Source organism: Buteo buteo, chromosome 27 (genome assembly GCF_964188355.1).
Source record: "Buteo buteo chromosome 27, bButBut1.hap1.1, whole genome shotgun sequence".
NCBI classification, from domain to species: Eukaryota; Metazoa; Chordata; class Aves; order Accipitriformes; family Accipitridae; genus Buteo; species Buteo buteo.
The window spans coordinates 5,288,929-5,314,687 of record NC_134197.1 but is presented as its reverse complement, the minus strand read 5'-3'; the positions used below and the strand labels follow the sequence as shown (position 1 = coordinate 5,314,687).

General features: G+C 39.6%; 1 protein-coding gene across 1 annotated transcript in view; it reads right to left on the bottom strand.

Moving 5' to 3' along the window:
- The window catches only part of CARD11 (caspase recruitment domain family member 11), a 48,103-nt gene extending 23,074 nt beyond the window's left edge, over positions 1-25,029 (bottom strand). The window contains exons 1-4 of the mRNA XM_075058526.1: positions 24,826-25,029; positions 2,725-2,937; positions 1,960-2,097; positions 1,009-1,334 (exon numbers count right to left, since the gene is read on the bottom strand). Of these exons, the coding sequence (XP_074914627.1) occupies positions 1,009-1,334; positions 1,960-2,097; positions 2,725-2,937; positions 24,826-24,838 (690 nt within the window). The 5' untranslated portion in view covers positions 24,839-25,029. The remainder of the gene's footprint in view (positions 1-1,008; positions 1,335-1,959; positions 2,098-2,724; positions 2,938-24,825) is intronic.
- Between the last annotated feature and the right edge of the window lie 730 nt (positions 25,030-25,759).

Genomic DNA, 25,759 nt, shown 5'->3' with positions numbered 1-25,759 from the left:
GACTAAAAAAAAGTGGCACATCCTCAGTCCTCCAATAAATAAAGAGATATGAAACAGAACTAACACTTAGGAGACTGGCCACACATTGTGCTTTTGCACATAGACTATTTGAATTGGGAAAAGCAGGGGCTTTGAGTTCTGGATAGGAAAGAGGGGGTCCCAAAAGAAAAAGTAGTTACAGGCAGAAGGGGGCCTGGGAAGAAGGTGGTGATCATCACTGATGGAGGAAAGATTTGAAAATGGGGGAATATCCTGGCGATCAGAGAGATGCACGGGGATAAAGGCCAGAGGATGCCCAGGGGCCTTGACCAGTAACATCTGTGACTGGTGACTGTGAGCAGCTGCACAGCACAAACCGACACGACTTTCTGCCCAACCATCCCACCCAGGAATGGTCTCCCTGCAGGGAAGGGATGTCGAGCCCAAGAGAAGGCAGTGCAAGGTGGGGGAGCGAACAAACAACTCTGTGAAAAAACAAAGTGGGGCAAAATGTCTAATAGCATTGGTTCAAAAATAAACCCCAGTATCCAGATCCACTATGGCTAGTTGTTTACTCCATCTCATCTGTGACATACACACAAGCATGAATTTTATGGCACTTGAAGCATTTCTCTTATTTCCTAAATGGCCTCAAGCTGTTCCAATGCTCTATGTGAGACTTTCTGAATAAACCACCAGCAGCTGTAGTGCAAAGCTGGATAACTGCCCCAAGATATTATTGAGCCTGAAAAGCTAAAATTATGTTTTTAGCAAACAGCCATGTTTTTAAAATTTTGTTTTTAAGTATGTTATGTTCTGTTAATCCATTACAAGTATGTAAATTATCTGTCATTAATACACATCACTGCAGCTGGCATTTCTGTACAGTGATGCTTCTAATCATCTGGATAAGCAAAGCAAATGAGAGCTCTACACCTTTCTACCATCAGAGAAGGTTTCATTTTGCCGATGCCACTGGCATTCTCCATTGCTGTTCCTGATTAAAGCCACACAGAGCATTTATCTCACCTCTAACTGGAGGTCTCGGCTTCTTATCACAGCCATGCTCTTCTCGTCACTCAGCTGGGCATATCTCATGGCCAGATTGTAGTTCTCATCTTTCACCTTGACCAGCTCATCATTGTAGTTGTTCCTTTCCTCCTTCATCTTGTTGTATCTTTCCTGGAAGGTCAGCAGCTCTATCTTGTTCAATTTTAGCTGCTTTCGCTCATCCTCCAACTGGCGAGACTTAGCCAAGAGTTCACAGCGCTGCACATCTTTTGTCTTTACTTGCTGCTGAAGCTTAATGATCTCATTCATTAGGAAATGGGTAAGGCCTTCATGTCCCTCCTCCACTGAAAATGTTTGAACAGCTTATCAACTTCTGATAAAGTAACTTTATACTAAGTAGGATCAGCAGAACTGAGTAAGAAACAGATGTCCCAGAATGTGTACAGAGGTGCAGAATATGCACAAATACATACATATTTGTACATCTGACTGGCAACAGTACAAATATTACACAACACACTATTACCAGAATCAAAATATACATGCATACAGCTTGTCTGGATAGAATATGAAGCCTTTACACTTGTCTTGTTTCAGCTCAGCTGACAGGCCTGTGGAAATAACACGAACTTTTTAAAATGAACCTGTACAATTGATCTGAATGCTTCAAATTTTCTGCACATGTGTAGGTCATCAGTGTAATTTAGTCCACTGTTCCAATGTTTCTTATCTTGAGATTTCTTGTAATGCCTATCATTCAATTTGAAGCTCTTCAGCTTCATTCAGACAACTGGGATGTTTTTTTTATATATTACCTGTTGCTAGCACATTTGCATTGAAGGGGACTGAAAAACCATAGAATGCTACTACAAGATTAGCTTTTATTTCCATTTCTTGCCTGAAAAATCAAACCCAGTCTTCAAGGTAGTCCTTTTTTCAACAGGCTCCTTTGGGATTGATTCTACTCACCAACAATAGTGGAAAATCTCCGAGTAGGTTCTTTCCCTGTCACCAGTTTGTAGAGTTCGGGGTAGTAAAACTCTAGGCTCTCTAAGAAAACTACATAGCCCCTTTGGCCCTTGGTGTGGAGAATGTCCAGCAGTCGGCCTAAGTACAGAGAAAAGAGAGGTGACGTATCAGCTCTATGAGCAGCATAAGCAAGTACCGTATCCCTGAAGTCAAATCTGCTTAAGGTTCGTCTCTGCCACAGCAATGCGCTGTGGAAAATCTGTCTGATTAACTGAGTTCAGCTGAACTCATAAAGTAACGCCACGTATTCTTTATGTTTGTGCTGATTGTTATTCTGAAGGAGTGCGGGCAAATTGGTCTCTGGAACAGAAATTTCAAAAGACACGTTATTCAGTGCAGCCTTCACCAGGCAGTACTGAAACACTAGGATGGCAGACCCTTCAGTGACAAATCACAAAGCACGGCAAGACAGCTGAAAACCTGCTCTTGGAATGGCAGTGGCTGCTGCTTGTGTTAACTGAAATATTTGCCAAGGCTTTGATGGGAATATGAACCCCATGAGCTCCAGTCTGCACAGCACTGGAAAGAGTCATTGTTATCAAAATAGCAGCAGCAGCAGATCCCCCCCTTTACATTAAATCTCCTGTAAATGAGATATAGGGTTTCTATTTGACAATCTGTGATTTGATACAGGGTCCCTCCAGACTTAGCAAAATAATACTGTTCTGATAGGGATGCAGATGTAGCCATTCACAAAATAATTACCTGCTCGGTTAATTTTGGAGGGCAGCATAAGTGAGTTAAGCACCTCATCCTCATCTTGCTCATCGATTACTTTGCACTGCCGTAAGTACGGGGTCAGTTTGGCTGGATTGATGTACCGGCTCAGCATGTGCCGGTTGCATTCTACGTTCTCCCACAAAGCTTCCTCCTCATCTTTCAGTGTCTCCAGGCAGTCATCCATCTCCGGCTCTCCTCCTTAACAAGGGAAACAATTGGCAAATGAACATCAAATAGGACAGTTTCTATCCTGTTACTTTTTTGTGCTTCCATGTCACATAGGATGAGCTTAGAATCGCTTCTGACTAATGCTGAATTTGCCCTATATTGAAACTGAACTGAAGTGCAGCCTGTCCACAGCTCATCTGGAAAGTGACAGTTCAGAGAAGTGCTATCCTGAGTCTATGAACTATTGCATATTGCTCTCTAGTGATGAATCTGTAGCTCAGCTAACTCTATGAAGGTCTCTACAAGTCAGAGAATCCCTCTTCATAATAGAAGCAATGGTAAAGGACACGGTGCAATGCAAGAAAGGGTATGAACATGCAGAGCTCAGAGCAAAGACAAATACTTGCTGCAGGCAACTAAGGCTTTCATTCCCACCTCCTTTGTTCCTCTCAGCTGTACTGACTTGAACCTGCACTTTTTCCTGCATATACGTGATGAGCCAACACATGTAAATGACTGCACCACAAGAATAGGTAACTCATAAGCAAGCAGTTACATATGTCTGCCTTCTGCAGCTGCACGTGGATTGACTGAGGTGTGGGCATGAATGCAAGTACCTGTGAGTTCAGACCTTGCCTTCCTCTGCGTAAGTGGATAAGTATGAGCATTGTATCACTGAAGCCTGAAAATGTTCTTGACTCATGCAAATGTATCACATGATTTCTGAGTGCTTGCTAAGCAATTTCCTGACAACTCCTAATTTGTAACCACCTCATTAGAGAAGGTTACGAGGCAGGCAACAATGAGGTGAGAAAACTCGTGCTAAAGTTAAGAATAAAGAAACTTCGTAAAAATCTTTCCTTCTTAATTTTGTAATAAATGTTAACCTTTGAAACAAGTCTTAATTTTGCATTCTAGCTTTCTCAAGATCTTGTGAACCAGGTGGCACAAGGGAAATAACCTTCTATTTCAAGAGTCATTTTACCCCATCAGAGACCATGGTTAAAGAACATGCAGTTCTCGGGTCATGTGAGATGAGAGCTGTGCTTTATGAGACTTTGCTGGTAATCAGTAACTGAAGATCTCAAAAGCAACATGTTTTTCTTGGACCAGAAGAATTCTCTCCATTGTCTTATAATTTCCTCAGCTTCCAACTTCAGGAACTGCAAAGCAGCCTGTGTTACACTGACATCACTGGGCAAAACCAACTATTAATCTGTATAGCCAGAGGCTATTAACTCCTCATTTTGAAAACTGAAAACAAAAGTGCTAATCTGCTAAATAATGTGTTTGTCAGTGTTCTATCATAATGAAATATTGAATAGTCCTACAAAAATGCATGGGTTTTGCTTGATGCTTTCAAAGGCCTTCCCAAATTGTCCAAAATCCTAGACTGGGGTTCAATAGCTCTACGAGAAAAATGTTGATGGGTTCCTCATACTAGGGACATGTTAGGAGAGTATTGCCAGGGATTTTGTTTTTCTCCTGTACTCCAGTAGCTCTCTCAGAGTTCTTTTCTTTGTAGTTTCACATCTTAGGAACCACTTATTTGGCATTTGCTCTGCTGCTTGCATGTAAAATTCATTACTCCAGTGACTGCTATTAAATGTGCTGGGAGAGATAACAGTCCTCAGAGGGCAAGGAAGACTGGGTCTGCTCAACGGGATCCAGAATCATGGGGGTATAGCTGTAGTTATGGGAAAATCTCTCATCTGGTCTTATGAACTCCTCACAAGTTGGATGAAAATTCTTACTGAATGCCAGTATTTACGTGTGGTAAAGATGACACTGCAGTAATGAACAGTATAAAGGTAAAACAATAGAAAAAGCTATATAAAGTAGGTAGCAGTAGGAGGAATGCTAAAGGTGAAATAGCCTCATCTGAAGTACACATACATTCTCATGAACCTTACTCTCCACCACGTATTCTGGAAATAACTGTATTTCACTTCAAAGGTGAATTTAACAAACACTACATAATTGGAGAAGCTGAACTTTTGGGAGTAGAAGGCAATAAAGCAGAAGGTCACACACTGCCTTAGTAATCTTACAGCCACAGCTATCTATTGCATCTAAAAAAAGCTGTGTTGCAGGCCCTTTAATTTTGGGGACTGTACCAGGAAGCTCACAGATGGACTCAGAGTGCAAAAGAAGCATGTGCCTGAATTTCATAAAATGCAAGATATCTTGTAATCTGCTGCACCGAACCAGAAATTATTACACACTGTCAGCAGTTCCCTCAGGACATTAGTAAGGGATTTCTCCATTATATGATTCAAAGAAGAGTTCACTCATCAGTGTAATTCTCAACATGAACACATTTTTTTCACCTGACATTAAAAATACCTTTATCAAATAGTCCCTTGTGTATGGCCATAATACATCCATACTGTTATTTTGGGGACATAATGTTTAATGGGAAAGTAATAAGTATATTGCATGAGTGGCTAAGAATTTTAAAAGGAGATTTCTGGTAGCAAACTCCTGTTAAACACAGTCTACTGTCAGGAGCAAGCCCCTAGAAACAACATTTAGTGGAGTGGTCCCTCACTGCCATGTGGGAATTTCAGAATCTTCGTTTTGCCGCCTTCTTTGGATTTCCACCTTGGAAATGCCATACCAGGAGCACAGCTAAGCTCTCTCCTAACTCACTGTGCTGTTCATCACCTCTCAGGGATTACTGCTGCTGGCGGGTAGCACTCCCCCCTTTCCTAGAGCTTGAGGTGTTGCCTCTATTGTGTTTCTTTGGCCAGATTGGTCTGAGTATAACCCCCAATAACTCCACTGTCTTGTGGAGCTATTCCAGAGATAATAGCAATGGACAGCTGATATTAGTACAGCACCCTTCTAGTAAGCAAATATTTCTTTGATTTAGTATTTAATATAATGTTGAATAAGAAATAGAATGCTTGTGATTGGTTGAAATTTTGGTGTGCTGGTCAAAAAACAGATGTGACAACTGAAACTCAGTGGGAAGCCAATAAAGGTATTGTATTAGTGGCTTTAATCTTAAAAGATTTTCAGCAGCACTTGCATTTTCTAGGTATTTAAAAGATCTTATTCCCTGTTTGATTTCACTTGTAAAATTAAAAATGACAGATTTAAAATGTTTTCAAATGTGTAATCACTTATTTAATCTGATCTTTATTACCATTATCTAGTTTCTGATTCCAACACCTCTTGAGTTGTAACCTAACACATTCAGAAGTTGTGATATGTCACAGAAATACTATGGCGTCCATTACAAATCACAGGTGTGAAGTCACAGACTTGGACTGACTTCAAGACATTAACCCAAAAGAAACAAGAATCACCACAGCAGTTAAAAAATTGCTCTCCTGCTGCTCCTTTCAGTAGTTGGTATACAAAATAGCTTTTAACTGCAGGAGATCTTAATCCAGTAATAATCTCAGCTAGTCCCATCCATTTCAAAGATCTCTGCAGATGCAGACAAATAAAAGAGAATCCCTTTTTACATTAACAGAAACACTCTATTCCTCTCACCTCCTTTTCTCTCTCAGGGACTATCCTTCTCTTGGCTGTTACACACAAATGAATCTTTCTATGTGTTTGCTATTTTTTTGTTATATTTTTCAACTGAACAAATCACCTTGCAGTTAAAGCTGTTCCCTGTTCTCACTCAGACTCCACACTTTCATATGTCAGTGACACTCTCCACTGATCAAGGGAATAAAGCCTGCAGGCTTCAGAACCAGGGGTTCTGTAAAGTGCTTATCATCAGGTCACATCTAAAGCTTCATTTTTTGTGATTCATTTCATGATGGTGCAGAAATTAACCCTTCAGCCGTTTAATTATTTGCATCCCCTTGCTCTGAATTCTTGTCAGCCTGTTGATACTGAGAAATCAGCATGTAACAGACTGCAAATGCAGGCTTCAGCTACGTTTTCTGATTTCTTGATATCTCCTTTGTGAAATATGAGAAAAGGGTATTGTCCTCATACTGAGAAGCAGGAGGAAGTTTTTTGGGAAGAGCAGATCTATTTTAATGTTTTGGACTTCTGCATTTGCCACAGATGTTCACAGACTGGCAGTATTTAAAAAGAAACCACAACATACAAAATATTTGTGCAAATTATAAGTTAAGAATAACAGCCGTTTAGGTTAAATACTAAATATGTGTATATAAACCAAGAAAAGATTACATATAAATTATCATACTCTAAAGTGAAAATAAAGATGAAAATGGCACTTTAAAACTGTGCATATAATTATCCTCAATGTTTTGAGGGTATTGTATTACATCCTCTTTCTATGCCTATCTCAATTTCATGGGGCAATACTGTTTCTCCCTCAAGTTTGTATAGCACCTCACATGATAAACTGTAACAACAGGTTGATTTTCTCAAAAGCTGCTTGTATGGATATGTGCAGATTTGCACTATCAGAGAACCACAAAACCACAAAGGGATTTAGAGCTATTTCTAATTTTGGAGGAAAGTCACAGTTTAAGGTGTGATAAGGAAATTATATTCCTTTGTTTAAGGACAGGAGAGGTCTATTTGCACTCCTGGCTTTCTGAAATGCTGAATACCAGCAGTTTCCAATTATGTTGGCTGCACTGCTGGTTGTTCTATTGTACTGAAAACCACTTTTAAAAGGCTTAAACATTGATTAAGCTACGTAGCATTGCTTAGCTATACTTGCAAATTTTTTCCATACAGGTGCCTAAATCTGGACTCCCAAAGGAGAGGAGACTGTGTCTTCATCTGCCCTTAAGAATGTGCACTTTATATTCATTCTTTCTACCTCAGTGTCCCCTCCTGAAAACAAGGCTGGTAAGAAGTATTTTTATGACAAGGTAGGACTAGTTAATTAGTGACTGCAAAGCACTTGGAACCAGCAAGATAGGAAGGCCCTAGAAAAACATTTATTATTAGTGCAGTTTTATTACTTCAAATGTTAGAATACTTTCTGAAGCCAGCAGCACTGTTGAATGGACTGGGCTGTATTTCTGGTTTAGGTCACAGTGGCTGTATATGGAAAGAACCATTCTGTATCTATCAGAACCCCCTCCCTCTTTATATAAAAGATTCAACCAGCTTACTGAACACCACAGTTTCAACAAAATACAAAAGAAAAATACAGAATAAGAGATACCGAAGTAATAGAAGAGCAGGAAGCTTTAAACACAAAATAGGATTATTTTCACACAAAGTATTCTGTTCAATTCCATTGAGTCAATCTTCCTGTTACACACAACCTACAAAAAAACCCCCAAACAGTAGCAGACTTGCAAGGCTTCAGTGAGGTGAAGCTAGATCTTCAGTGAAGCCAGATAATAGCTATAGTCATAAATACTACTCCCATTTTCTGAACAGAAGAGAGACAGAGGTAACCAAAACAAACTCCCTAGCTGGTTCAAAGAGCTCTGGAGGCATATTCATCTTGCTTCTACAAGCAGAATAGGGAAAGAAAATTCCCCTCATTTTCATAACTATTAGCTCAACAACCGAGTGAGAGAAAAAGAAATGAAGAATTCTATCATGTTACTCTTATTCAGTACCTCTGCTCTATGAAAAAGAAGAAAGCAACAGAATAGATCAGAGATTTGTCTCTAATCACTATTCCTGTCTTAACAGAAGAGGGCCAGAAGAATTAATACTATAGGAACTCTCTTTAATTATCTCTTCCTTTGCCTTTATTTACTCTCCTAAGCACAGATCCATATAAAACTCCATCTGAGAAAAAAAGAAAGGGTAATGCATACATAAAGCACGAACCAATTATTAGTATTGTTAGTCAGCACAACCAACAGTTTGCTTAGTATCATCTAAACCAGAAAACGCTATGCAACAAAGGCACACAAGTTTTTCAATATTGCAGGATAATATTGCTTAAGAGCTGAACAATCCTTGCACTGAATTCCACAGTTATTACATTTAGCTTTTGTCTGCTTTTGAAATTGCGTATGAAATTCTATAAAATACCTATCACTTTCTGGAGGAAAAAACTATTTACACATTAAAAATGTTGTTCTGCCCAATGAAATATCGTTGCAAAAGACCTTAATCAGGGCAGTAATACTTATTAGGATCCTGTAATGATCTCTGCTTCATAAAAGGCTGAGATCTATGCTTTCCCATTTTGTACTCCATCTGGTGAGAATATCTAAAGTCTACATCTTCCTCAAGTCTGCCAGCTTTAGAACTTCAGAGCTCTTATCATCTTATCACACAGGAAGGAAATGACTAATTTTGTCTCAATAGCAAACCAACAGCAGATTATGCTACCTCGAACATGCAACACCCAATCAGATTTGGTTGTAGAACATGTATTACCAATAATAAACAAAGAAAATGGAAAAATCCTCCTGTACGAATAGCTTAAATGATGTTTTGACGACTCTGTCATTTTTCTATGGGTCACTATTTTCTACATATATTGAAGATGCTTCTTGCTCCCTCAGTAACATACTGTCTAAGCACTACTGATAGAGAAGCAAATTTAGAGGGTGGATTCATCTCACTAATTTGAATTAGGCATCTAGTTTAACTTAGAAATCTAGTTCCTCTCTACTGAATAGAAAGTGGTCTGTTCAAAATTTCATTCCACCATTGTATACTTCTGCTTTAGAATGCCCTCTAAAGATTGGTTTCTGGCCACTGCTTAGGTGCCCTCTAGGGTCAACGGAGAGAGATTTGTCCCTTCAGATGGCAATGGCTGCACTGGTGATTAGATGGATATTATTCTGTTTTCCCACACTGTTTAAGAATCTGATACCCAGAAATGGAGAAAAAAAACTGAAGAGGAGAGAGGAAGATGAGGTTTGGGGATGAAAAATGGTGAGGTCAAGGGAAAAGGAAATATAAAAAAGGAACAGGAAAAGAAAAAGAAAGTTAGAGAAAGAGGAACTCAACAGAATGAAAGTGAGGAACAGAAATAAGACAGATGAGAACAGGAAAGACCTTAGTAAAGGCAAAGGGAAGGAACGCAGAGTGCAAAGCAAATGAAGGGATAAATAGGGAAGGCCCTGCCACAGATCCTGACACATCAGAAGTTAGCGTTAGTTCTGAGCATGCAAATCAAGATAATGGCACAATAATTTAAATAAACAATTTACCACAGGAATTTAGTGCATCTATTTGAAAAGATTTGCAAAGTAGCAGTGGAGAGCTGAAAGCCTGACATTTACTAAATGCTTTAATCTACACATCCTCCATCCTGTTATGCATGATGATGAGGAGGACAACAGAAATCACTGTGCTAATGTAGTACAAATATGTTTATATAGCTGGCCTTTTTTTCTTGAGTGCAGCATTAGCTACTGACACCAGCATTTCCTTTCAACTAATCTCTGCTAAAAGCCAAGATCTAAAAAAGAAGCTGTCATCCTCAGGCTGCCAAGGGCTCATGAGAATGCTGGTCCAACAAATGCTTCGGAAGTCATTACTAGGTCCCAGGTTAATTTTTTCTTGAGACTGACTCATTCTGTTTTTGCAATTGATAATGAGATTCTCACTAGCTTAGGAGAAGGAGGAGGCACAGCTGGGGGCAAACATACAGTCCTGTGTGATTAGGAGGAGTCTGGCATTAAAAATTCAAGTTGCCCAAACATGCAAATGAGTTTGATGATCGTAGGTTAGGTCCCAGTAAATATGTGCTTACATTACAAAAACCAGCACATTCGTTGGTACAGAGAGCCGGTGTTCATGAGGGATTTGCATAGACTGAGCTACATAAGAACCTGGTAAGGACAAAGAATCATTAGCTGATACGTACACACATACGAAACTCACATAACCCTTGCACAAATAGCCTGATTCTCGCTGGTGTTACTAACACTTCACTTCTATTAATATAACGAGTCACATAAAACAGGAAAAGAGAAAGAAGTGTAGCTCTGCCATACAAAACTGATACTTAGTCTGTTTATTAAAAAAATTTACACTTTCTACAGACTCTTACTTTACGCAAGTTTAAAAAAATAACAAAAACCACTCAGAGAAGAACATCTTCCATGCAGTCAGAAAATGATTCCTTGTAGGTGATACTCTCATCCACAAACAAAGGATATTGCAGAACACATCAGATGGGAGGACTGCACTCTAGTTTAACAATCTCCAAATTCAGCAACAACTGACAGTAAATGCGTAGGCCATTCTTACAACAGAAAAGGTTACACTCCAATCTTGAATACTGTCAGATAATCTCACTGTAACTCACCATGGCCCAACAAAGTTTGAAAATAGTATTTCATATAGCAGGCTTTATAACATGGCAGGAAAATAAGACAGAACCCTACATTAAGAATCCTACAGTTAGTCAAAATACACAAAATACAAAGAATGAACAAATAAGAAGCCAACTCTCATAACCCTTCTATAAAGATCAATCTTAACAAACAATACTACTCCAAACACATGAAAAATAACCCACATGCAAATTGTTTACTGCATTATAATAGCAGCATGCACTGACTGTGATGAAAATACGATTCCGTTAAATATCTTAAATGCACTACGCAAAGGTATAATAGCTCCCCATCTAGCTCTGTGAAGACTTATCCATTCACGTTTAGCTCTTAATTGCTAACAGTATATTCTGTCGGATCATACACTGTCCAGTCTCCCAAGGGTGATGGCTGCTATGATTCACATATACATTTTGTTCGTTTTATGTAAACACACAACTTCACATGGATAGAACAGGTATGTATTCCTTATTCCATTTTGTGACCTCTTTGTAACTATTACTTTAAAATAGACCCTAATATTAGAGAACAGACTGCTGTCTTGCACAGCTAGTTTGTCTGTGGTCTGAAGAATGACATACATGCCTTGCATAACAAACACCTGTAGTCTTTCCACCTCAAAGTCACTGGAAGAAGTAAGCTTCACTCCTAGTCGCAGACTGTCATAGTACTTGATGTTCTGCTCATTGACAAAATCTTCTATCCTTGTAAGCTCGCTTAAAGCTGCATGAACGTCTCAGCCAGCAGAGCACAAAACACACAGAAGACAACTGGATGCCATTTGACAAGAAAAAGTCTACAATAGATCACAAGCAGCCTGGCCTAGGAAGGACAAAACCTCACCAGGAATCAGGAGGAGCTTGCTATTTTACTGCTGGAAATTAGAATTCTCCTTTCACATGGAAATGGTTGTACTTGTTTTATGAATAGATTTTTCCCACTTAAGCTTTCTGGCCACCTCCTCTTTCTCTTGCTCTGTGTCCTCTCTCTTCTTGTACCAGTGTCGCAGGACTGTGTCACGTAGCTCCGGAAACATACACCCACCATCCTCTCTCTCAAACTCACTGTCTATATATAGTAGATAGAAAGGTGCTGGGGGCTGCCTTACTTCCCTTTTCTTCTGAACAGAGGCTGTGGGTAACTTTCAAATACGACACCATTACAGAGGAAAGTCTTAGAGGAAGTGTTCTCATAGCCACAGAGAGCTGCGCGCTACGGATGGAGCAGGAAAGACCTGAGGAGTACCTCAAACAGGTCCTCCTTTCCCGCAGATACTATGGCTGGGGTTCATTAACAATTCTATATCACCAAAGAAGCCTCACTATAAGGCCTGCAATTAAGAGCAGGAAAGCAGTCTTTGGGAAACAGAGAGACAATTCATTTTCCATCCTGCAGAAGGGCTCCTTTAAGTCACTTCTATAGAAATTTAAAGCAAAAATTGTCAGATTCTTTACTTAACGGGACTGTACTTTATTTCTGTAAGTGGTAACCTCTTGGGGAAGAGATAATACCAAATTCTTGGCAATTCTATATTTCCTACCTTCAAAGCATTGCAAGAAGGAATCAAGTATCTTCTGTTGCTTTCTCCATAACTAAGTCAATTGCTCTGATTATACAGAATAAAATGCTGTAAAGCCTTCATGTGGAAAGCTTTATCCTGGAAGAATTAACTAACCATTGGAAGAGACTAAACCCTGGTCTCATCAGGAAACTCTAGTCAGTTCAGTTCATGGTTAACAAGTATTTTTTGAAAAGACCAAAGAGGCAAAGTACTAATATAGCATGAAATCTGGCTATCTGTCTTCACCCAGGTGTGGTTCTTGAGAATGAGTCAACATAAGAAGAAGTATGAGAATTTTATTGAATTCTCTGCTGACTGTGGAAATAAATATTTGTGAAAAAAGCAACTGTAAAGTGATGCCAGAATTATACTCCATCTGTGAGCATCCCAGGCTTTAAGCACAGGCAGCTGCTGTTACAACAGCATCTACAAACAATATTACAAAAGCAAGATTTGCAGGATTCTATGCACCCAAATCCTGATCTTTAGGAGAAGATGTTTAACAGTACAAAGGGTGGTAACCAACTAAAAGTCAGTGGAAGTTTTGTTTTATTCTCCTAACTTATGCCTAGGAGCATAACAATTCCGTATGTGCTATCTGCATTAACTGTACCTCATAGGGTAAAGTACCACAAGCTAACAAAAAAGCATTTGCAGAATGTGCAGAAAAGCCATTGTTTTAAATGCAGTGTTGTACTTGTGTATGAAGTAAGGTTACATGCAATATGAGCACTAGCAAATGGCTCCCACACTTGAGGATTGATTTCCCCTATTTCTCATTCCTACTCAAGGGCACAACTCGGAATTAGGGTCAGATTTTCAAAGAGCGTAGGTGGCATTTAGGCATCAAAATAAATGGCCAGATTTTTGCAAGACTTGCCTCAGAGTGTAGGATAAGATAGCGTTATGAATCACAGAGCTGCTGAGTGTTAAGCACTTTTAAAAATCAGGTCTTTCTTACACGCTTAAATTGAAGCAGAGCTCTTTCAAAAATCTTTTCACAACTGGAACATTCTTCAAATGCTAAGTATTTGAAAAATGGGCCTTTAAAGCTTTGTGAGGTGCTAATTTTTACATGAATAAGAAACTGCTCTGTATAGCACCTATAAATCTGGCTGGCAGCAGTATTTAAGTAGTTCTGATTCTCCAGTATTGTATGAACTCTTCAATGGTACACATTCCACAGGGAAGAGGGCAGACACTGTGTGTCAGTGCTTACCTGTGTTAATTCTAACCCTTCTGAATCCATGAAATAAATATTTTGCTAGCTAACAGGTGATGGTGAACGCTGCTGATGCATCAATCTCGTTTCAGCATATTGTCTCCAACTACAATTGAGATTTTAAGAATTAGATGAAATTTTAAGCTTTGAACCCTCTGAGACATAATAAAAGAAGGGTTCTTTCTACATGACTAACAATATTTCTTTCTATGAGGAACAAAAACAAAATTATTTTTCTTATGCTCAAAAACTAATACAGTGTAGAAACTATAGGAGGTTTTAGATTAGGCTCTCCTTCCATTGCTATTTGCCCTATTTATCTTTTCTTTTCAAAGCCGGTAAGTTCAGCCTTGCAGAATCTATACTGCTGACTCAGCTAACTGAGCCAAAACTCATAAAAATCTATTTAAAAAAGGTCCAATGATTTTATTTTCTAATCATAAATATGAAATTTAATTAGCATCTCATTGCTAACGAAGTCACCATGGAAGATGAGACTGAGGAATTAGGCACAGGCATGGAACATCAAGCGTAAAACAAAACAACTGTTATGCAGGAGCCAGTTTAACTCCTGCTTTCCTCCACCCAGGTTTCAGATCTTTTAAGAATTATGTGCTGTGTTCATGTTTTGTACTTTCATGGCAAGGCCCTTCTATCTTCTGTGGCAGTAATTACTCTAGCATGATATATAGCATCATGCGAAATACAAAATAACAACAGATAAGGTTCACTCTGGATTAGAAACAGAAGCAAGATAGAGCAGGTTGGATCTGAATTGAAAATCCTATTTTGTCATAAGCTACCCAGGTCAGTAAGTGTTTCAAATCCTATAAAAGTGATACACTCATCAACTGAGAAAAGAACTCATATTATTCTCCAGGGTACTGCAAACATCAAAAAGATTAAAGGAATTTTTTTTAAAGGAAGCATATGGAGAATTTAAAAAGCCTCTTTAAAATAGGAAATGTGTCCAGCCTTTTCATTATTAGCATTCTTAGAAGGTATGTCCTAGGCTGACATCAGCACTGATGTTGGCATTACTGGGTGAAATTCTGTCTGCTGTGAGCTACCTTCACCATCTTCTCTCTGGAGTTCTTGAGAGGACAAAAGCTCTTGATCTGCCTTTGCCCACCAGTGCCTGTGTGATTACGGGAGGGTTACATGAGCATGTTTCCCTGCAGAGCAATACGGATGGTAACCTGGGGTGAAGGCAGGGACAGGTGTCCTTCTGCTGTTGCTCCTCGAGGTGCCTCAGTCAGGGAGCAGAAAATACAGAACATCACAGGAGAGAGGACTCAGTGAGAAGTGGGCAAGTGCCGTGGGAGAGTTCTGAAAGGGCTGATGAACTACAGTAACCACAAAGCTGTACTTTCTCCTTACACTCACACTGAAATTGTTCATAGCAAATTAGTGTGGGAGGAAGTGTTTACAGGACCTGTCCTGAGAGCGAGTAATTATTAATAATTCCTGGATTGCTAGAAAAGCTTTTGGAGTAATTCTCTGTGTGGGCATGCCCCTTGGTCGCTCTCCATGACAACATTCACTGGGGTAAAAAGGGCTTTATTAGTGCTGGTCCTGGTTACTCATGGGTGGGCAACTTTTTAATTCTTGTACACTCTCTGTGACTTGAAATCTGGAAACATCCAAGAATGTGGTTGCAGCATTACAAAAGTTTACTGCTTTGCAATGTGACAAAACCAGCTCTTCTTAATTATCAGTAATGGAAATCAGGAGTTATACATCAAGCAATGTTCCATGTAGTAAGGCAGGAGCAATTCAGGGACAGTGAAGCTTTCTTGGATGCTGTCAGACTCATTTTCTCCTGACGATCTCGTAATGCTTTAAAAAGTACTGTTCGGTTTTCAGGGCAGCCACCAATGAGTACAGCACCAGTTTTATACTAGCTGTAAGGATAAGCAGACAGAATGGGTAAATGATACTCATGTACCCGCGTTGCCAAAAGCCAGGGCACAGCCTACAGGTTCTGACGATCAGCTGCCCTGCTAAACCTAGAGAGAGCATTTCCCTCCACCTCTCATCTGAAAGCCTCCTAGTAGAAGTGGCAGTCTATATTCTGATGAAAAGCAGCAAGGACCCTCTTTAGGAACACTTCATTTTCTAGATTCTGTCTTGATTTTCCTCCTTGCATACAGCAAGAAAACTGTTGGCTCTGAGAAAGTAAAAATAAGGAAGCAGAACCACATTTTGACTTCCTGAACATTTTTCTCCCCTAGAATTAGCCCTTTCTGTCCTACTATCCCTGCCTGCTTAGAAGTCAGGAAGCTGTGAGAAGGAAGACTGATATTTCACCTTTCTAGTACTCATGTTCTTTGTCTTTTAAAATATATTTAATATATTAAAAAAAAAAGGTAAAAATTGTAAAAAGAGCCCAATTTACCTATGTCCTGTTTTCAAACATGATAAAAATATGCAGGAGCCTATGTTCTCATTCAGATATGAGATTAAGGATTCAATTCTGACAACTTTTGGAGTTTAACTTAGCCTAATTCTGGCTGCTCATGCCTGCTTCTCATTGGGAGGAGGTGGTCCAGCGGAAAAAAAAAATTTTTTTGCATGGTTAAGTTTCAGCTGAATCAGTTTCTTCATCCAGATCACCACATCACTCTGCAAATGCTTGTGTCAACAGGGCACAAAAGGCAGTGCAAACGCAGCAACAAGTGGCCAAAGCCAGGTCTTCAGCAGGGTTGCTGCTAGATGCATAACCAGCCTCAGAGGCTGAAGCTGTTCAGCATTTTTGGAATGTTGTCCCACATAACGCAGTGAGTCAGCAGTTGCAATGAATCTGAATGAAGAGCAGAGATACTGCAACATTCAGACAATACTTCCTAGTAACATTCCACAAATTCAACAATTTTTAAATCACTAGGAAATAGAAGTCTTACCAGAAAAATAAAATTCAGGGAAGTTTTAAAATAAAATTTGGCAAAGTTTTAATTGTAGTGAGTTGAAATCTGACCTCAAAAAAAAAGAAACAATGTCTTTCAAAAACAGAATTTTGCCTCTTGCTCTCTCCTGTGATAACATTTACTCAAAATGCAAGGCCAAAAATATCAAAAGTCACTACCAATTTTTATTTTGCCTAGCTTCATATACATAAGGACAATTTTATGTTGCTGTTACACTATCATTCACTTGCAATAGCAAACAGCCACAACCCAGAGATGTTATCATCAAGACTGACCTGGGAAACACTGGACATTTTATTAGCAGTTGTGGTGATGAGGTGAATGGTAGAGTTGAGGTGAGCTGAGTGAAGACTACGAACTTTCTTCAAACAACTGATATGCATAGTTGCTGGTATCTTCGGTGGAGCGGTGATGTCAGTCTCTGTATATCAGACTTAGCCTAGTTCAAATTTCTGGAATAACTCTTTGTTTCTTTCTAGTATTACTGACATCACTCATCCTAGCAAGGAAAAAAGGAATTAAACTTTTTCATTCCACAGTTTGAGGATCTGAAATGGATCATTTGGTAAAGCACATTTTTAAAGAATAAAGCAAGTTTAAAGCAATAACCAACGCTTCTTTTGGATTCTTACATGCAAACTTTTAGCACTTGGCCAAAAATGTTGCTGTTCATTTTCAGGACAGAACGGTCCAGCTGGTGGCTTATAACCTACATCCAACCATCAGAAGGTGTTTACTCAATTCACTATGTTTTTCTCTGAAGGAAATAAGGATTGCTGGTTTGGGCAGCAGACAGCTGCATGTCGCCTCTTGGGCTTGTGTAAGGCCAAATTCACAGCAGAACGAATTTCTGGTCCGAGACTACAGAGTCTGGTGCCTCCACGTGAGGGCTGGAGGAAGGTGGGAAGTAACCCACTTATAGACACGTAGAGCATCATATGGAATGCCAGGATGTGGCACTGCACAGCCCACAGAGTCTGATACTCTGATCTGACTCTTTACAGCAGCTCTACATGCAGGACCAGAGGATCAATTTTGGACCACATTGTCTGAAACACAGCACAACCACCTGAACAACCTGGACTACTACAGCCAGCTATATGTGCTAAGCATTCTCCACAAGAGAAAAGAAGTGGAAGAATCTCCCAGATGAAAATATGATTTTGTCAGTGGGGTCTAGAAACCTTGCTAAAGCAAAATGGCCTATCTTTGCCTCCCCTCTGATTTTTTTTTTCTTTCCTTTGCTGTGCTTGATGCATTGCTCCATTTCCCTTAGGATCAGTCACAAATCAGAGGTGACAGATAACCTTCAGTTCCAAAGCATGCTGTAGAGAGAGAAGTTTGCTAGTTATCTTCACTCACCTGATGACACTACCATATATGGAATGGTAATCAGAATCAGAGAGGAAGAGGAAAGGAGATATTAAACAAGACAAGTGAGGCAAGTCAGACAAACGGGTCAGACTGAAGGTAGAGAGGACTTGGGATGTCCCGTGAGGACCAAAATAACAGTAACAAACCACCCTCTGCCTTTTCTCATGTTCTTTCCTCACAGTAGTTGAATGTTCAAATTATCTTTACTGTTCCGATCCCTTTGTGCAGAGACTATTCTTAGATCTGTGCTGATTCACAGCCTTCAAAGTGGCATTCAAATTCTGACCATTTCTGTCTTAGACCTAGCATTTTCCAGTTGTCCTTTGCCAGTGAAAAAGTTCAGTCCGTCCTGATATCATATTCTCATATGGCTTCTAAAGTAACTCTTGAGCCAGACACCACTATCCCAGGTGTGCAACCCTAGTTGTTCAGTGATTCAGTGGAAGTGTCAATAGCATTTAATCCAGCAAAACTGCCTGGATACTGCTCTCACTATGGATATGGACAAGTCACAAAAACACCGTTCTGTATTGTAACACTCCATATGAAAATGCCCAAGTATCACTTTTCCTTTGGACCACAGACTTGCAGATTAAAAAAAGAAAAACTGATGCAGTGTTTCCAGCCTTACAGGAAATTTAATACTCCTTCACTTTTTTTCCTAACAACTAAAGCAGATGAAAAACACACTCTTTTCTGACCTAACACAAAAGTTTAAATATTTTTTGTTTCATACCGCATTGATATCTTTCATGGCATAAATTGCAAAAATGAGAGAATAAAAGACAGAAGGAAATTAAACTTTCTACAACAAAACTAGTTAATCTTGGGCCTTTCTGAAAAATATGTAACTGGAAATACAGGAATATGTTACTGGAAGGATGAAACACACCCAAAATCTTCTTGAACAATTAAATATTGTGACTTATTTTACCTTCTTTTGGCAGGAACTGTGAAGGAAGACTAGCAGTGTAGTAGCAGAGAAGAGTCTTATCTTAAGCTTGGCTTTTTTTACCAGGAGAAAATCAGCTCAGCAATAGTAAAGAAAGTGGAAAAAGTTTGTGGAATTTTGTATTTTTGGTCAGTACAAGTCATTAGTGAAATAAGTTTGATGATGTCACTAACTACGTCATTATAAACTACGAAAAACATATGGAATGACAAGTACCTTGACGCGGTGCTCAGGGACATGGTTTAGTGTTGGCCTTGGTAGTGTTAGGTTAACGGTTGGACTCGATGATCTTAAGGGTCTTTTCCAACCTAAACAATTCTATAATTCTACATTTCAGAAGAAGCCAAGATATAGAGATGCAGGCAGCAGCTGCTGGATAGACACTGTGACTTGTTCTTGTAAAAGACTGGGATGCACCAGTAGACTTTGGAGAGGATCCATGCAAAATTGCAACCAGGGAGGAAATGTTCTTTTAAACACAGACTTCATGCAACAGACGAGTTTGGTTAGTGAATGGTAAATGTCACAGGTATTTTAATTGAGATGTTAAAAGCCAAAAGCCTTCAAATGATCTTATAAATGTGATAATCTTTCAGTTCATGATCAAGCAGAAAAGATTCAATCACCAGTTGCACTGTAGTTTGGAAATGAAGTATATTTGGTGTAATCTTTAGAAAAAGAGTTGAAGCAACCTTCGGGTGCTTTCCCAGTTTGCTCAGGATTCAGAATTCACAGAAGGAAACATTTGAAAGGTTTCTTTATTGGTGTTTCAAACCCCGGAGGAACGTACTTTTGTGCTCAAATATATTAAATGTGTGTAACAAGCTATTAAGCATACTCACACTGATTTCAAGTATGGGCACAGCTAGATTAGAAATGTTTATACACATATAGAGCTGTAAAAAATGAAGTGGAAACAATCCATTAACTGCTAATGATAACCATATATGTACTGCTAGCATACAGCTTTTTCTGCATTCAAATGGAAAAAAAAAATCCTTATCCCATTTTAAAAAGAAACCCTGTGTTAAATTTACTCTTCAGCGCCTCAGTTACAACCTGAGGAAAATTTGCCAGCAAACAACCAGCGCTCAGGAGGCCAGTGGGAATCCTTTGATTGGTTACACTGAAGCTGTATTCCTCCCCTGAACTACAAAAACCAGGGCTGACTATCAGACTTGGGCAAATAACAGGTATCTTTCAGTAAGGCCAAACTGGCCTCAGGGACCAGAACAAGCATATCCGTCAATATTACACAATGTTACTTTACACAGGCAAATTCACTGAGGCAACAATTACTACAAATAATATCACATACATAGCTGTATACACATTTATCCTTTTGACAAAACCAGAATGTTATGGCATTTTGTTTGACACTTCTTATAGATTTCCAGTGAGATTTGACAAATTTGTCTTTCCTCCTGAGTTGCTAAACAGATTCACTGAAGTAGACAGCATTAGAAAGTAATGCCCCATCCAGCACTGGAGATAAAATAGGTTTTGCAGGACTAACATAAGAAGAGTATTCTCTTCACTACACGTTCAGCAGTGATAGCAGACAATGCACAACACTTTGCCAACTTTTGGTGCTATTAGTAATGTACTTTTATGAGCCGTGAAAAAACCCCCTCTGTGTTTGCCTTTTGTATAAAAAAGTACAAAGGCCTTACCCACTGGTAAAATGTTAAATGTACCCCCTGTAGATCACTAAGCATGTGAATTCAAGGTACTCACAATCACCATGCCTAGAGCCCAAATATTTGGCAGAAGATTATGAAGGAAGAGAGGTGTTCAAAATCAAAGTTCAGAAAAGACCTTTGTGTTTAACTAAAGTCAGTGTGAAAACCTCCTGCCAAGGAGTAATCCACTGCCCACAGCTGGGACACACCATGACGGGGTACATGGCAGATCTGCTGTTTTGTCAAATTGCACTTTAAACAGACTGGCACTGTATTCTCCTTTTGCCTGAGAGGAGGAAAAATGAGAGGGTAATATACGGAGAGAATACTGACTAAAGAAGTAGAGAGAAAGAAGCTTTTATCACTCGTTGGATGTGTGCCACAGAGACCAATTATATACATTTGACAGCAACCATTATAATTCCAGAGTCCTTGAACAAATCACAAGCAGAAAGGTTACCTTCCTGAAAATGTTCATTGCCATTAAATAACTGACCCAGACTAGAGGGTGAAGGCAGCACTTAAGAGAGAGTTTGGGGGAAGGGAGGAGATGGAGAATCTTATTACATGTACACCTGAGAAAACCCCATCATTTGTTCTGAAAAAGGAATTGCAGATTCACTGCAGATACTGTATTCTCAGCAAAGCGGACAGTGTTCTGAGAATGCAAATCCTACAGACAGCAGTGACAAAACAGCCAAGACAAAAACAATTTCTTGCTGGTATCAGTGGCAATACTCAACTAAACTTGGTGAGGTTTACAGTTTTACCCTCCAGCTTGAAAGTCACAAGGCCTGGTCCCATATTCCTTGTTCTTTTAAGTTGAGATTGCTATGGAGGCTACTGATGAAGAAAGTTGCCATAGGTCAAATTCCACCATCAGTTACACAACCTTAATGACCACATCTAAGTGAAACAGTATTTCATGAAACATGCATTTTGGTATCAAAGAGAGAGTTGAGACATCTGCTAAAAAGTGAGTGGCTTGTTCTCTCTCAATGATATAGGCATAATATTGGGACAAATAAGGATCTCTATAAATCATATCCTCTGTGAGTGATCATTCCATATATCTGATTAAAAATTTCACCAAGCAACAGTATATAAACCAAGGTCATTTGGTATATCACATTCAGATTTCTTCAGCATATCCCAGGTATTTGGGATGCATTCTTCTAGAGAAGGTTCAAATTGCCTTTAATTTTAACAGATACATGCAGTCAGATGGTTCTCATTTCATCCATGTTGAAAGTTTATTTTTCTCTTAATTCAGAGCTAAATCTAATTGGAAGTAACTTTGCATAAGAACAGGGAGTCAAACAAGCGGTTCTGAATTTCTGTTGTGGGGTTGGCCCCCTCAATATACCAATTTGCTGGGGAGGATGGAAAGTTTCCAGGCTCTTTCCAGTTGAAATTTCTCCTCTGCCAGACATATGACTCAAGAAACTAGACACACACACACACACACACAAAAAATAATTTCTGGCTCCAGGTCCCCTTACAACTGTCACAACCCAACTTTGACAATGCCCATTTTAAACTCAACAGACAGCAAACTATCATGATGAAAAAGAAAAAGGAGGGAGGGAGGGAGAGAGAGAGAAGAGATGGTGTCTGAGCCAATTTATTTCTGGGAGACATCAAGGCCTTACAAAAAGAACCAGTAATGGGGGCATAGAATACTGAAAAAAACAAAGCACAAAATCATCATACAAGTTTTGCAGAATGACTAAAAGGAACACAAGTACTTTTCACATCACAAGATGAGTTGTAACAGAGTAAGACAGAGTCATATTAGACCTGTATGGATAAAATGAACATCTCATATTTTATTGTTCTAGGCTTGTGGACTTTTTGCAAGATCCAAAAGACAAAGATATTTTAATGTACCTGCTTCTGTATTCAGAAGAGAATGCTCACAGCTCAAAGGCCACAGTTTGCTAGCTCTGAATCAGAAAGGATATATTATAATTGCAAACATAAAATTTAAGCTCCTTTCACTCATAAGGAGATGGACAATTTGAGAGAGCAGAACAGACCACTAAGAGAATTCTCCCACAAAATAATTCTCTTATTAATTCAGCTGAGTTTAATAAGTGATCCTTATTCAGTCCCCAAAAGCCCACATCAGAACATCCCTAGAAATAAACCTTCAGTCTCAATAGTCCTGCTTAAGAAGGTGAGGCTAAAAGACTTCATCAAAGAAATGTACTTATTTGTCATATCTGGTTCAAAGCTTACAAACTTAAGCAAGGAATAATACCAGATATTGTCCTTGGATGCAGTTTTTAGCCATGCCTGATCTTGGTGACTCACCAATATATCTGGTATAAAAGAAATGACCCGTTTCCAGATCCTAGGAGCAAAGTTACTCTCACTACAGCATCACAATTGAGAAACTCTACCTCTGAGACTGGGAATCCCATGGGAATCAACAGGACAAAAAACTATACCAGTGTCAGACTAGAAGTTCTGCTATGGGGCAGGAAGTTTAAAACTTTATTAAGTTTAGTAAAAAGGCTTATAATCCACTAAAACTATTTTTACAGTTTTCCAGACACATTTTGAATTGTGCTCTCCCGTTTTTTCATCTACTTTCAGTCCCATCACTAAGCACTTAACCTGCTGCAGCCTGCATATTCTGCAAAGGAAAGAGGAGCTGAGCGACTGCAATACTTCCTCCAGTTCCCCTACAGGTACTCAGTGGGGATGCTAAGACAGCAGAGAGTAAGACCATCTGCATCAGTAGTTCCTCCCAATATGAATGCAACATCAAGATAAAAACAGACAGAGAAACCTGGCGGAGAGTTGCGGTAAGGATTTAGGAAGGAGTGGGATGATAGAAAGAGAAGGGACAGAATATACAAAGTCAGGGTAGGCTGTCTGTGAGTGGAGAGGAAGCTGTGGTGTGTTACAGGTGTTAGAAAATTCTGTTTGTGAGACAGAAAGAAACAGAGAGACAGGATGATAGCAGTTATTTGTTGTGAATGACTAAATATGAGTCTGAGAATTGGAAGGAAGCTGTGCAAGTATAAAGGTCTTGTATTTTGGGATGCATCCCCAAACCTCCAAATATGCAAATCCTGCACATGTACATGAAAGGGGCAGACAGGAAAGCAGAATGTGTGTGCAAGGCCAATCCAGTGGAGAGGCAACACCACTGTGCATGCAAAATTAACTTTGTGAGGCAGCAATGTATGATGTGTATATGAGAAAGCAGATGGAGTATGAAGTAGGAGTGCATGTGAGAAGCTAGAGGAGCAATGGGAAAGCGGAACACAAGACAGAGAAGGAACTGACAGAGGGGAAGGAGAGAAAGATTTAGAACATGGGGGAGGATGTACAGTCTATTGCACAGGCAAGAAAGAGAAGGTGGAGGGAAAGGAAGGGAATGAACAAAGGAAACATTTGTCACAGAAAATACGCTTGATGAAAAACAGGCATAAAAAGATGGTGAAAAAGATAATAAGAGATACATTAGGGTTGAGAAAAGAATAAAGGAAGTGAGAAGAACAAAATAAGAGAGAAAAAAAAAACAACAAAGAGGAAAGATTTTATTAGTTAACAGAAAGCATAAAACCCCAGTGAAGAGATTTAAAGTAAAGGCTAGGGCACAACAGACTATGGGTAGAACCAGAAATTCCCTGGAGATCAGTGCTCATGATCAGTCCTATCATCTCCCCTCTCTAGACCTCCACTTCAACTCTCCTTCCCAGTGCACACTTTCTTTTCTAAGAACACGTTTGCACCTCCAGCTACAGCCTGTTTACTTCACTGAACCCCGAGCTCCAAGTATCTGTGCACGCAAAGTACAACGAGACTTGTGGAGGGCAAGGAAGGCGCGCATGCAATCATTTTCAAAGAAACATACTCTTGAAAATGAACACAAAAAAGGTTAAAGGTGAAAGTGGGACTTGTAGTGATTAGAGTCAAGTGCTGTCCTAGCCGGCAGTGAGGTGGAGCTGATCTGACAGCTGCTTTCCTTACCTTGGGTGCTCATGAGTGACCGGGCTGTCTTGCTTCAGGCTGAACCTCTCTACATCGCCTCCATGCAATTGTCAGCGTCTCTCCAGGAGTCTTGGAGAGGTTATTTGTGCTCTGCAGCTGTCGAAAAGTAAAGGAAACACAAGGAGCAAAACACCCCCTGGCCCCTAAAGTGCCAAAAGTTTACGGAGAACGGGGAATGAAGGAAGCAAGTGCACTGGCATCAGAATGAACAAAGAGCGACACGGAAAGTAAGAAAAAGTGTGTCAGAGGCTGGGAGGGGCGGAGAAGGAAAATGCAAAGATCTGACAGGAAACCAGACTATAAATCTGCTTAGGGTTTAAAAAAAAACACATTTCTGCTCCCCAGCGATACAGTCTGTTTGCAAATGACTCTGCACGCAGGTGACAGCAGAGCCCTGAAGTATCAATGTAAGCAAGTAAAGAGGCACTTTTGCCCCTTCCCCAGGAAGAACAGTGGGCAGACTCAGCAGCAGCACCAACGACTGGCTCAGATGAAAAAGTAGGCTGTCTCCACCGCCTCACTTCTAGTTCTCCAGACTTTTAGTGCATGTTTCCCTCAGGCAAAAGGGAAACCTTAGTGGTGCTGTGCCTGTCCAACCACACAGCATCAGCCCTTGCTTCTCAGTGCACATGCTGGCTAGAAAGCAGGTAGGAAAGAAAAAAGAAAGGACGGACTGAACAAAACAGTTTCAAGAACAGTTCCAGGCAGCAGGAGTTCTGGGTTTTCCCAAGGTTTCAAAGGCTTTTCAAGAAAGCATCTATTTTATTAATAACTGCTTTTGCTAAAAAGGTAGTCAATGAGGTTTACTTTATGCAAGCATTAGATTATTTTACAGTTGAATGATACTTTAAACAATGTATTTTCCAAAGGGAGTCTCTGCTGACATAAAAAAGCTGTAGTATCTTGTATTGCT